Source organism: Cottoperca gobio, chromosome 14 (genome assembly GCF_900634415.1).
Source record: "Cottoperca gobio chromosome 14, fCotGob3.1, whole genome shotgun sequence".
Lineage (NCBI taxonomy): Eukaryota > Metazoa > Chordata > Actinopteri > Perciformes > Bovichtidae > Cottoperca > Cottoperca gobio.
The window spans coordinates 11,895,639-11,909,784 of NC_041368.1; the positions used below are offsets into that span (position 1 = coordinate 11,895,639).

Below are 14,146 nucleotides of genomic sequence, written 5' to 3' on the forward strand. Positions count from 1 at the left end.
AACTTTTGCTCTGCAATATTAAATGTATCAGCTGAGAGGTATTGAATAAGATTGGTGCAACTCTTTCATTTCAAAAGCCAGGTGTTGCTTTTTGCAAAGCTGCTAGAGATTCAGACCACACCTGTGTTTATGTCTGCATGTGTCTATAACTGTAAACCTCTTTGTCGTAGCCCCTAGCAGAGCACCCCAGGGCATTACAGTGACAAAGAGTGATGCCAATGGGAGCAGCATACTCGTTGCTTGGAAACCCCTTCCGGGACGGGAAGAATCTGGAGTCATTCAGGAGTACAAGGTGAAGAAAATAGGGCCCCCGCCCTCTCCTGTTACTCATGCTCTGAATCATGTGTATTACAGTTCAAATGTAAATCGCATCTTTGATGATGCCTCTTGTGTAGTCAGACGAGTCCCTAAATCAACGTCGCCCCCTGTCGTCACCTTCTCTTGACAGATCTGGTGCCTGGGTAATGAGAGTCGGTATCACGTGAATCAGTCGGTCGACGGCTCCACCTTCTCTGTGCTCATCTCCAGTCTGGCGCCGGGAATTCGCTACAGCGTAGAGGTTGCGGCCAGCAATGCTGCCGGACCTGGGGCCAAGAGCGACGTCACTTTTTTTCAATTAGGTGAGAGTCCTGCCAGAAAAAAGTTTTTTGTTAGTGACTTGGTTTAAAAACAGTGACAGCAACTTCTATGATGTTCCTTAGCCTCTGTTCCACTACACAGTTAGCGTAAGTACAGTAAGTAACATCACAGTGTAGAAATACTCTGTTACAAGTAAAAGTCCTGAATTCAAAACTTTACTCAAGTCAAAATAAAAAAGTATTAGCAAAGTACTTAAAGTCAAAAGTATTAAGTAGTGAGTAAGAGTGCTCGTTTTGCCCAACGGCCCATTTAAGAATAATATGTATATTATTGGATTATGATTATTGATACATGTGTTTATCACTTTAATGTTTCTGCTGGTGAAGGCGGAGTTTTTTTTATTGCGATATATATTGCCGGGTAGCTTGTGTATTCCACAAAGTGATCAATAAAGTTTTATCCTAACCTATAATGTTACATGATGATTTTTAGTTTCTAGTAATCTGAATTGGAATTTTCAAAGTAACTAAAGCTGTCAGATAAATGTAGTGGAGTAAAAAGTACAATATTTGCCTCTGAGATGATGTCAAGTATAAAGTAGCAGGAAATAGAAGTATTCTTGTAATTTACAAGTACCTAAAAATTGTACTTAAACACAGTACTTGATTAAATATACTTAGTTTCTGTCCACCACTGCTTTCTGCACATCATTGCAGTTGATTTTGTGCACACATATAATTTTGTCTCTCTTCTACTGGTTAGACTCTGCAGGCCAGATGATGGATATCAGTGAGGAAAGAGACACGTTGTCTCAGATCTCAGACGTGGTGAGGCAGCCTGCATTTATCGCGGGCATTGGCGCCACCTGCTGGTTGATCCTCATGATCTTCAGCGTGTGGCTCTACCGTCACCGCAAGAAGAGAAGTGGCCTCAGCAGCACATACACCGGCATCCGCAAGGGTGTGTGTTCCTCTGTTGTGTGTGTATATTTTAGAATGGTAGATGAAAGATGCAAACCATATAACCAGCCTGAATGAGCGTCCGCAAAAAAGGTCATCATGTAGTTTTTGTGGGTACATTTAAAGGTTGTTATGATTGTAAAAGGGATCAAGACATGCTGCCACCACACTCAACAGCAGTTTTCATCTCAATGATATTAAGGAATCATTTGGGCTGATAAGCAGATCACATCAAAGGGTGAAAAATATTCCCGTCTAATCTTCCTTTGACACAAAGAAACAAATTTGCATTCAAGACTATGTAGACAGTCAAAGGTTGACCTTTAGTCGCTCATTTGTAGAGTGTCATTTCTTCGACGCTGCACAGATCTTAGAGGCACAAGCCTGTCAACCTGCCATTGCCATGTCTGCTACAACCACTGTTATTTTCTCTCTCTCTCGGGTTGCCTGTCACCCCCATTAACCTTCACCTGGACACTTAGAGGCAGCAGTGAGGCAAGAGGCATGTGGTTATTTAAATGTTTGTTGACAACAGTTTTTGACATGACGAGATGTCCATCACACGGCAGAAATAACCTGAATAGACACGTCAAAAGCTCACGCTGTTATTAACCAGGCACATACAGTAGCTACTGTAATGGTGAAGTTTATTTGATTCATTGTCTTTGTCTGTCCTTACAGTCCCGTCGTTCACCTTTACACCTACAGGTATTTACAGTTTGTGATATTTTATGCATCTGGCAAGTAAATGATCTGAGTTATTGTATTTGATTTAGTTCTAACATCCCAAGATGAAATTGCACCCTGTTTCTTGTAATCCTGTTCATTTTCCATATAGAAAGGTAGAACGGTATGGAAGCTGAAAGATTGCACAATGCTGAAAGAACATATGAATGGGAGTCTGCGAACATCTCAATATAGAATATTGCAATTAAAAAGTTCTCGCTCTAAAGTATAAAGTCACCTGATATGGGTTTTTCAATGGTCAATGCAGCCTGTTCGTTTACATCTGATAAAACACAACTAGATCTGTACTCTGTCTGCAGTGCACTTATTTAAAAATAATGACACATTTATCAACTAAATAAATGTTCACAGATATTCAAAAAACGTATGAATATAAAATAAATAAGAGTTTTAATGCACTTAACAACAGCATTTATCAGCAGTTAGCAGCATGTCCTTGTTTCTGAGAGAGAACGCAAATGTGTGAATTTACATAAATAAAAATAGTTAGTGTGGTAGTCTTCCCTGTTTGGCTCTGTGAGATACTATAATTGATACATTGTCGGCCTTGTAAGCGCAGGCATAGGTCTACTCGTAGAACATAAAACAGCATCCGTTGCTACCTACACAGTACATGATTGGAGTACCAGTATGTACAATTGGGGGGATTTAGCTGATCAAAATATAGCAACAATGTGTTTACACAAACATCAATATGCTGGTTCATTCTTTAATTTGATTAAATAAGGAAAATATGTTATGAATTCTACAGGAGAAGTTTTAGTTGTTTGATGATTTACTGATGGCGGAGGAGACACTGTCTCAAACAGTGTTTCTAAATCAGTCATGCAGAGGTTGGTAAAGGAAATTATTTTTGCATTGTCTTCATGCACATTAAACCCCAGAGTCAGACTTTGTGCCCCGTCGATAGAAGCATGTGTTGAAGTGTAGACTTTTGACTTTTGCTCAGAATCTCTACCTGCCTTTCATAACTGCTGCATAACTTCTTCCTTTGGCACTTCCTCTTTTTCACAGCTCTTCAAGGTTTAATGTTTCTTTTTCTGTTTCTCTTTGCAGTGGCTTATCAGAGAGGAGAATCAGTGTGCGGTGCAGGCAGGTGAGTGATATTTTTGTCCCTTTGTGTTACATAAAAGACTGTCAGGAGAAATGCACTTGCACTGTGGAGACACTAGGGGGAGGTGTCTTCCTGCTCCAAACAGATGAACCCTGTGCAGCCATCCCATGCTCATCCATCAGCGATATATTATGAGAAGGGCAGGGTTTGATTGACAGCTCTGTGGTCCTCATTGTTGCAGACCTGGCCTTCTCAGCATGGGTGAACCTCTCAACCAGCTGTGGCTGCCTGACAATTGGCCAAATCCATGTGCCAATCACAAGGACTGCAGCATCAACTGCTGCAATAATGGCAACGGCACCAGTGACAGCAACATGACAACATACAGTCGACCAGGTCAGTGCAAGACTGAGCTCATGTCATAGTTCAGGAGTTATAGGAGCCTCTGAGATTCAATTCAATTAAAACACTTTATTTGTCCAGGGGGGGCAATTTGCAGAGGCATGTAGTGCAAGACAGTGTCACAATATCAGATTTTCACAATTATCGTAACCTAAAGAATTCATGATAACGATTATTATTGCAATATCTATACATTTGAAATCAAATATATCTTTTATATATATTATATATATTGTGCGTTTTGACTGTTTTCTGGCAAATGAATTACAATATAGACAATATTATCATATGTGTATTATCAGCATGATATCAATTAGGGGTTCAAGATTTTGAACCGATTCACAACTTCTGAAAATCAGTTTAAAAACAAAGATATTGCTACTGATGGACAGTAATCCTACACACAAAGTCAAAGTTGTGTCAAGCAGTATTGTGTGATTTCTTTGAAAAGTAACACAAAATACAGTGTAAGTTTTGTGTAAAATTTATTTTTTTAATTAGTTAGTTATGCTAGCCTAAGCCTACCAGTTTTATTTATGTAACAGGCAGCATTATTATTTTAGAATTGAGTTTATTTGTGCGAGTTTAGTGTGAATAAATGTTACCTTTTGTCTTGCCTTTGTGTTGTTACTGAATCAGTTGATACAACTTATTCAAATGTAAAAACTCCATGATCTTATACACACTGTGTATGCAATGCTGAAGCTTTGTGACTTCCTGTGTTCATGTGCTGCTTTGTTTCTTGTTCTCCTTAGCTGACTGCATAGCTAACTATGGAAGCCATCCAGAAAGCAAACAGCTTGGTTCTCAGACGGCCATTTACAGCGATGTGAACCTCTCCAACAAGCTCAATGAGATTAAAACCTTCAACAACTCCAACTTGTGCTACGCGAGTCCAGGAGGAGATCCATCCGCCACGTATGAACCCATCCCGTACGCCACCACGCAGCTCATTCAGGCCAGCATTAAGAATAAGGCAGCCGTCGGTGGGGCTTTAGCAGAACCTCTGGACATGCACTGCTGGAAACAGCCGCCCAACCCGCCTCCGATACCAAAGGAGATGGCGGCACAGATGCAGTACAACATAATAGAGCAAAACATGCTAAACAAAGGTAAACGGGGTCACGTTTGATTTGCTTTCCACCATCTGTTTGAAAAACAGAAAGATGTTGCAAATGTTCTTGCTTCTTCGTCTTCAGATCATCTGCAAGGAAGTGAAGGAATGATCCATCCTAAAACCATCTCCTACAACCAGAGCCGTGATCACAGCACAGGAGGCTCGCACCACAGCTCCGACAGAGGCAGCAACAGCACCGCGGGTAAGGCCGACGGCTACTCTGTACACCGGTGAATTTTAATGAGGCGAGCCATAAGTCGGTGTTTGCCTTGATGTTTTCTTCTCATTTCTCAGGGAGTCAAAATCAAAAGAAAGGAACGCGGGCCCCAAAGATCCCAAAACATAATGCAGTAAGCTGGGGAGAAGCCCTGCCTCCTCCTCATGCTAATGCCTGGGACTGTGATGAGTATAGCCTACCTATGGAAAGGAGGTAAGGGGGAACAGACAAACACAGATGCATGTACCTATATACAGTGCACACTAACTAATACAAGGGCATTCCAAGCTCCTAGGGCTGCAACTAATGATTATTTCCTAGATTAGTCTAAAAGAAAGTCTGAAAATAGTGAACAATGTCCATCCCATTTTCACAAAGTCCAAGGCGATGTCTTTAAATGTCTTGTTTTTTCAGTTTGAACCCCAAAGATATTTACTTAAACATAATATAAAACAGAGAAAATCAGAACTTCTCCATATGTGAGAGGCTGTAAACAGCATTGTCTGACATTCTTGCATGAAAAATGACCATAACAATTCATTTATTATCAAAATAGTTTGCGATAATTTAGCCCAACAAGGTAAAATGAGAGAAAAAAAATACTATGATCATGATTTCTGTCTTATAAAAAAATTAAAAATAAATAAATGCTCTACACTTTTGTTACCTGAAAATACTCAGAAAGTACACATTTTTGCTCGGCGGGAGAAGTGAACCACAATAGGAATAAAGGTTTTCCACCCCAGTCAGACTTTACTCCAGCACATCCATGAAGTGCGTCACTATCTCCATGGTGACTGTCAGGCTGCTTTACCAGATCCTTAAGATTTAGATTTTAGACTTCTATTATATATTACTATTGTGCTGTTTAAACATGCCAGTAAATCGGTGTACTTAAAGTAAATCTAAGACTTATTATCATTCAAACTTCTGCCAGTATGACCACACAATTGAAATAGGTGTTAAATGTAATCCGACATGGTCTTAAATTGAACTTGTTGAAACCTGCAGTAACCCTGTCTGATGAAGTTATCAGACACAATGTTGTGAACGCCTGCAAAGCTTCTATCAAAACATGGCCTTATTGTCACAACCAAAAGCAGACTAATTACACAATTAAGATTCTCGTCATTGTCAGATTGTTTACTGTGACAGCAGGTTTTATATAATTGAAATTACTTCATAAAATGCACAATGAACAGAACAGAAACAAGGATGCGTTCAAGAAGAGGTGCAGCATTTCAGCAATAAAAACCAGATGGTGGAGAAAGCTTATTGTTCATCTTTGTTCGTTTTTTCTATGATGAGAATGTGTGTTTTGATGGCGGACCAAGGGATTTGCACTGATGTCTAATGGGCTGTAACTAATGTGTGAGGACTGCCAGCACCCCTCATTCCTTTAGCCATTACCTCACGTCAGTTGTCCTTTTCTTTTCAGTTTTGATCCAGACGAGAGAATAGAAGGCTGCCCTACTCCCCCAGTTAGAGGGGCAGCCTCATCCCCTCCTGACGTGTCTTATAGTCACCCTCCTAGCACAACTCCACAGGGAGACCTGAGCAATGGCCTGCACGATGGAGCCGAGCACCTCAGGTAACCAGATTAAACCTTCCTGGCAATACGATCAATCAATCTTTTCTTTTTTGGTTTTCTTTTCTTTTTTGGTTTCCTTTTCTTTCTTTTTTTTATATTTCTTTTATATATATATCTAGGTCAGGTAACCAGTTCAAACCTTACTGACACTACACTCAATCAGTTATTTAATTTAAATGTTTTATTTTTTTTGGTTTTCTTTCGAGGAGGACTTAATTAAAACATTTTATTTTTTCTCCCAAATTAGTAGCCAATTAGATAAAAGAAAGATTATAATACAAATAAATAACAATCGTAATCATATTTAAAAGGATAACAATATTACTTAAATAAACAAAGAAAGAAAAAAGAAGGGTATGGTGAAGTTGAGTAATGTCAATATGTTAGCAGTAATGTGGTGGCATTTAGCACCCTGGCAGATTGAGAGCAAGGGTCGGATATGAGACATTTTGATTACATTCAACCATTTTTAACTGACATTACACATTTCTTTGTTGTGACTGTGATTTTTTTTTGTTGCACTTTCCAGCCAACACATCACCAGCCACGCTCGTCCTCTCTCCCCAACACACACCTACAGCTCTATACCCTTCTGCATGGACACCGATGTACAGGAAGAAGATGAGAGTGAGGAGGAAGCAGAGGAAGAGGCAGACGCGGAGCTCGCCGAAAGTCACTACAGCCAACACCACAAACGGCAGAAGCACAAGCACCAGCTGCACCACCCCTCTCCACACAAGCTGCTCCTCCACGGGCTGGAGCAGACCCCAGCCTCCAGCACCGGGGATCTGGACAGATCGGTCACAGGGTCCATGGTTAACAGCTGGGGCTCAGCATCTGAGGACAACATCTCATCTGGCAGGTCCAGTGTTGTCAGCACCTCGGAAGGATCCTTCTTTACAGATGGAGATTTCAACCAGGCAGTGGCATCTTCGCGGGATACCGTAGGCATGCGCGTGTGCAGATACCCAGAGGAGTCAGGTGAGAAGGCTTCTGGGGAGGAAAAGTCTTATTTTGTGTTACTAAACTTATTAGCTACACTAGTGCCATGGTTCTAGGGGTGGCAATGACGTTCTGTCCTTTGGTCGATACTAAAAGATCAACTACTGGATGGATGGATTGCATTTTGTACAGACATTCATGGTCCCCAGAGGATGAAGAAAACTGAATTTAATGATCAGAATCAGAATCAGAAATCCTTTATTAGTCCCACAACGGGGAAATTTATCTTGTTACAGCAAAATAACAAGAACGTAAAGTGGTGAGTACACAATAATTAAATAGAATAAAATAGAGTAAAAGTAGTATAAGTACAAAGTCGTTGATAAAAGTTGTAAAAGTGAATATTGCACATGGCAGTGATAATTGCATAACAGTGATGGAATAGCATGTTTTTGGTGTGGTGGTGATCCCTTGACTTTTCCCTCTAGGCACCAACATGAGTTATATATATATATATATATATATATATATATATTGGATTCATTGCTGTGAAATTAGATACAGGTATTGAAGGCCCCAGAGGATGAATCCTAATGAATTTTGTGATCCCTCAACTTTTCTTCTAGCACCATCAGCAGGTGAAGGTTTTATTTTCTTTCATTCAGTAAAATTGCTTGATGGATTGGCATAAACCTTTGTACAGACATTCATAATTCCCAGACGATGTATCATAGTGACTGCGGTGCCTCCATGAGGTTGACATTTATTGTTCTGAGTACAATATCTCCTCAGCTATCAGATGGATTGTTATGACAGTTTGTATAGATGTTTCCACAGGAGGAATTGTAATAACTTTGGTAATTCCCTGACTTCCCATCTTCTGTCATCAGGTAAAAATGTCATTGCCACTCTGACCATGTAAGCACGCCGATGTTAGCATGGCTGTGCATGGAAACCTGGCTAGTATTTTAGTATCAACTTTTAGCTTACTGTTACATTTACAGTTCTATGTGATCTAAACATTAAATATTTGTGCTGCATATCTGTCTGATGATTTCAGGCCGGCGGCACCAGCGGCCCAGCAGCCCCATGTCAACAGACAGCAACATGAGTCCTGCAATAACACATAAAAGACCCAGAAGACATAAACAGAACCTTTCTGGTCAACAGGGCTACCAACCCAAAGACGTCTTCAATGATGGTAAATTCTGAACCAAGAATGAGATTAGAGATTTGTTCCTGTTTATCTCCTAATAACTCATTAACATTTGGACCTCTGTCCTTTCCTGCGTCCCCAGACACTTGCATGCCACTGAGTTTTTCCAGCCAGATGTCCCACGGTGACTATAAAGTGAGGGGCGCCACGCTGCCTCGGATGGGCTCCGGGGATGCCCGGGGTCGACGAGGCAGCACTGGGACTCACAAGGCCAAGGAGGCTACAGTTGAGCAGAGAGAGAGCCAGGATAAGCACAAGACTCCACTCGGAGGAAAAGGAAGCAGCAAAAGCCGACAGCACTCAGGTACTGGATGGATTTTATAGCATACTTCATAATAAGTTATTGAGTGGACCGGCCAAATAAAATCTTTTTCTTACTTGTCTCTCCTACAGAATTCGGGGATGTCCTTCTATATAGTCGTCCCTCTTTCCCATCAGGTCAAGCTCAGAGGGAGCCTGATGACACTAATTCATCCAGCTTTATGTCATGTGGAGACTCGAGGACCAAACAGGGAGGACAGGTGGCACCGACAGGACAGGTGGAAAAGGTAAATCAAAATCAGGAATCAAAATTCTTTTGTTATTTGGTATTCTGTAACATGTATTTTAGTAACACTTTCTATGACACCCATGTCTATAATGAGATATAAATATACTTATAATGTGTGATAATCTGCTTATAGCACTGTATACACTCATAAATAGTCATAATGCTTTATAACAATAGTTATAACACATTTTTATAACACATTATAATGTGATTTAAGTTACTTTAAGTGGCCATTGAGAGGTATTCAGCCGAGATAATGAATTACAAGCTGGTTATAAGTTACTCGTGGTGGTCATTGTTAACATGAATATTAATTGTCTTGTTCTTGAATATATTTAAAGATATTTTTTAAAGCAAACAAAGCCCATTTAAACTAACTTATAATCACATAATAATGCATTATAAAAAAGATTATAATGTGTTACAGCTACGGGAATTATAATACACTATAAACCTTACAAAAATAAAATGTTAGTGAGTGACCAGCAATTATAAAGTATAGTGATGCTTGACTTTATAAGTAATTATAAAGTGCTTTATCATCTGTTTATTATTATTGTTATAAGGCATTATGAATATGCTTATAACTATCATTAGTTAGTGCTATAAACAGCTTGTAATGCATTATAGAAATTGGCTTCATAGAAAGTGTTACTTTTTATTGTCTGTCACACAAGTTAACTAACAATATAAGTACATTAAGTGCAAGGACAGATAAATGACACTATTTTGTTTCCACAGTTCTTGAAAAGCTAAGAAGCGAGGCGAGCACAAACGGAATATCCTTCAGTTGCTTCAGACGAAGGAATTTGACCATTACAAGACGGAAAAAAGACTAACAATACTGCACAATACATGCTATTGTTTTCTACTTAAAATTTCTCATTAGGTGTTGGAAAAAAGAAAAGAAAGTACCCTCATGTTTCAGTCTGTGGACATCAATTTGTCTGCTTTTTGGGTGACCAGCCTCCCGGAGGTCGCTCAGTACAGTAAGATGAATGCACATTTGATGGCGGCCGTGAGTGTCTACACAAATATCGTCCATGGCGACTGCTTGATGCGGCCCATACATGATCTTTGCTTGTCAGTTGTCTTGTTATTTTTACTGTAATTGATATTCAGTCATTACCAGCCATCTTGTAAATTCTTGAAATTGTTTACTGCCACAGAAGTGCTTCAAATTAAAATTTTATATAACAGTGTTAATGTTTTATAAGTGATGTACATCTTGTCTTTGTATTATTTGTCCTACTTTGGTTATAAAAGCACAATCACTTAGTTTTCTTCTAAGTCTTTATTATTATGAATTTCAATCTGGAGGAAATCAGTCTATGGAGTCTTGTTAATTCATCAGCTCACTTCAGGCTGAGACATTGATTGTTGATTGTGATTGTGCATTCCTTTGCGTACATTTGAGCTGCTTTCATTCAGATGTGTTGTGTGTACTGAGAGAATTGCATGCAGATTCACCTGTGGGAGCTTTTACTTAACATCTTGACTGCTTTGGAATGATGAAAAACCCGGTCGTGGACTGGTTCCATTTATTGTTTTCACCACTGAGTCCATGTCATTTAGCCCTGTGTTCCCTTGACCTTGGCCATAACCTTTTTGAGCAGGGCTGGACAATACGCATAATTTATCAAATTTCTAATCTGAATCTCTTACCAACCCAAACTCATCAACCTTAAACTGGACGAATACGAGAAACAAGAAAGCACAGAAATGTATGTATTAAGAAAATATATTGATGTTGTTTATTTATAGTTCTAATGTTAAATTTGCATTGTGCGATACATTTTGGTCATGTTGTCCAGCCCTATTCTGTAAGTTATGTATAGAACAAATATGTCACTTTAACTACTCTGTTTGAATAAATATTGCTGTTCCTTAAGCAACGATAACTAATAATCTTTTCACTCATTCTTTTAACATAATTCTGTATCGCCTATCCTCTGAAGTTTCAAATGAAACCCTGATTTTCAATCATGAGTAACCAAAAATGGCAAAAAAAAATCCCAGCCACACACAACATATAAGTGTTGTTGGTTCCACTATGCTGACCTGCCTGACTAATATGAAAGGCATTCTCTAAATAAAAAAATAATAATTTACTATAGATAGATAGTTTTTGCTATGTAAGAAAAATACAATCCTACTTCCTGTGTCTTTGCATTTTTAAAACTGAAAGATTGATTTAAGACATTTTAATACAGATTTTAATGCCTTTCAAGCCTTTTTATGAACCTGCGGGAACCCTGTTTTAGCTAAATGTTTCCTTGAGCTGATTGGAGGATATTCATACACATTTCCTTGTGAGATTTGTTTCTCCAACTATATGTCTCATTTTAATTGTTTATGTTGTTTGGAACTGGTTCTCAGGCTTCCTCCCGATCAGCTGAATTCTGGGAAATCAGTACCACCACATAATGGGCATCCAGGAGGGGACTCACTCATGTGACTCACAAAGGTGTTTTAACATCGGAACTTTAACAATACGAGCAAAAAAATACATTTTCAAAGACATTTTTACAGTATGATGAATATTATGTGTCTTAATCCTGTTTTCACCTTTAGCCTGAACACATACAGAGCACAGAATTCCTGTATAAGTAATGGAATTTACATTTTTGTTATTTCAAGACCTTGAGAAGTTTGAAGCAAATGACGCACATACAGTGAGGCTTTGAGAATAACCTTTCTAGAACTACTCGTGTGCATAATACTGTAAGTTCACTACATTTATTCTACATTAAACATTATTGAATGGGTTTGGTTTATAAAATGTGAAATTATCCTTTCGCGAGATGTGAAAAAAAACTGCACCAAAGAAATGGCATCAAGGAAAATATTCTTTGTGATTTAGACTATAAAATGTGGTATGTTTTAAAAGCTAATAACATTTATATTGCAGTATTCCAAAAGGCCGACCATTCTTAAGAATTGAATATTTGCTCCGTTATTTATTATTAAACATCTTCAAAGATATTTGTTAATTCATGTTTTCTTTTATTCGGTTCCTGATTATTTATTTATTTTTGCTCTATGCCGTCAGTTCGTCTCACAGGTAAACCCCTCCAGCTCTGCGGTTGTGAGATGATGTGGATGAGGAAGACGGGGGGGAAAGAGAACAGTGAGGATGTGATGAGACATGCTGTTTAATTAACCTCACTTATGAACCTTCATCAACAGAGCAGCTGTGTGTTGCTGAAGGGAAGAAAGTATTTCCCAGATGTCTTTCAATGCATGTGTGTGTGTCAGTTTGACTATTCATTAACTAGCACAGTAAGTGCACAAATAATTATTGATTTTATAATTACACAGAACTCATTTATTAACGAGGTTGATCTTGAATCATCTCCACTCAGCAGTGATAAGTGAGGTGAGTAGTTAATGTGACCTTTGTGGTCCTTCAAGATAACTTTCCCTAACAAGTTTCCCTGATACACTGTTGAGGTAAATGTTAATTTTGTCTTCAATATGATGCCTTCAAATCGCCCTTTGTTAGGTTTTTCTCATATACTTAAAAGTGTGTTTCATGTCTGATTGCTTTTAGATTTGAATTAGAAATTATAAGAATATTCATTGTTGATTTTACCAAGGTAAGTATTGTTGTAGGATAAATCCACTAAAAATATATATTTAATTTGTTATTGATTCCTGTTTGGTGTTTGACCTCAATGAAATTATCCAAAACATTTAAAGAAGCCATACTTAATATTTTAAAGGAGCAGTGTGTAGGATTTAGGGGGATCTATTGGCAGAAATGGAATCAAATATTCAAAACTAGGATATCATTAGTGTATAATCACCTGAAACTAAGAATCACTGTGTTTGTGTTAGCTTAGAATGAGCCCTTCATATCTACATAGGGAGTGGGTCCCCCTCTTCCACGGAGTCGGCCATGTGCAACATATCCTCATACATCCGGTTATATGATAAGAAAAGCTGTTCCTCATTTTTGTTGTGCATTTTCCTACGAATGAACACGTAACATTACTTAAGTTTGGAAGTTAAGTGACAAATAAATTAAATCTGGTTTCACACGGGACATGAACAGCGGTGCCCTGGGTGAAAGTCTGGTGTTGTTCCTCCCTATAGTGCATTACTTTTTGTAGATATAGCTACAAAAAGTGTATAAGAACAGCCTGCCATGTTTCTACAGTAGCCCAGAACGAACAAGCCAAAATCTGTCTCTAGATGGGGCTTTTCGAGTTTTCACGTTAGCTAAAGGCCACCGTATGTCCATATGTTCACGCTAACGGTTGGAAACGGATGTGTGTTGCAGTTGGTTGCAATCTGTACACTTGCTGCTAGATGCCACTAAATCCTACGTACTGCACCTTTAAATTAACAATGGATCACATATCAACATGTATTTGAAAGGGTGGCTTGTAGTACAGAAATTCAGGGAGGATTATCACCAGGCATAGAACCCTTTTAGCGTCTTTCAGCTCATTGCGTCTTTCAGCTCATTGAATCATCGTTGTTCGTCCTGCTCTTTTACAGAGCCTATAGAAAGTCATCATACCCTGTGAAAATCTTTACCTTTTGTCACATTACACCCTGGAAACTAAAATAAATTAAATCTAACTTTTCTGAGCTGCATGCACACGTTATAACCCTCATCATCAAAGCAAAAAATAATGTAAAAAAAAAATAAATAAGTGATCAGCCCCTTAGAGTATACCATTATAAACTTGCTCATGTGCAACCAATCAACTTCCAGATCAAACAGCAGGCTAACTGCCCCCCACCGGACATCCATTCAAGTG

General features: G+C 38.7%; 1 protein-coding gene across 2 annotated transcripts in view; it reads left to right on the forward strand.

Moving 5' to 3' along the window:
* LOC115018861 (roundabout homolog 1-like) overlaps window positions 1–11,265 on the forward strand; it is an 86,659-nt gene extending 75,394 nt beyond the window's left edge. For both annotated transcript variants that reach the window (XM_029448104.1, XM_029448105.1), the window contains 15 exons: window positions 171–292; window positions 449–620; window positions 1,342–1,539; window positions 2,220–2,246; window positions 3,342–3,381; window positions 3,581–3,735; window positions 4,497–4,853; window positions 4,941–5,060; window positions 5,153–5,288; window positions 6,514–6,666; window positions 7,196–7,647; window positions 8,669–8,809; window positions 8,907–9,128; window positions 9,218–9,372; window positions 10,116–11,265. In XM_029448104.1, coding sequence (XP_029303964.1) covers window positions 171–292; window positions 449–620; window positions 1,342–1,539; window positions 2,220–2,246; window positions 3,342–3,381; window positions 3,581–3,735; window positions 4,497–4,853; window positions 4,941–5,060; window positions 5,153–5,288; window positions 6,514–6,666; window positions 7,196–7,647; window positions 8,669–8,809; window positions 8,907–9,128; window positions 9,218–9,372; window positions 10,116–10,130 — 2,465 coding nt within the window. In that variant the 3' untranslated portion in view covers window positions 10,131–11,265. The remainder of the gene's footprint in view (window positions 1–170; window positions 293–448; window positions 621–1,341; window positions 1,540–2,219; window positions 2,247–3,341; window positions 3,382–3,580; window positions 3,736–4,496; window positions 4,854–4,940; window positions 5,061–5,152; window positions 5,289–6,513; window positions 6,667–7,195; window positions 7,648–8,668; window positions 8,810–8,906; window positions 9,129–9,217; window positions 9,373–10,115) is intronic.
* Window positions 11,266–14,146: the final 2,881 nt, after the last annotated feature.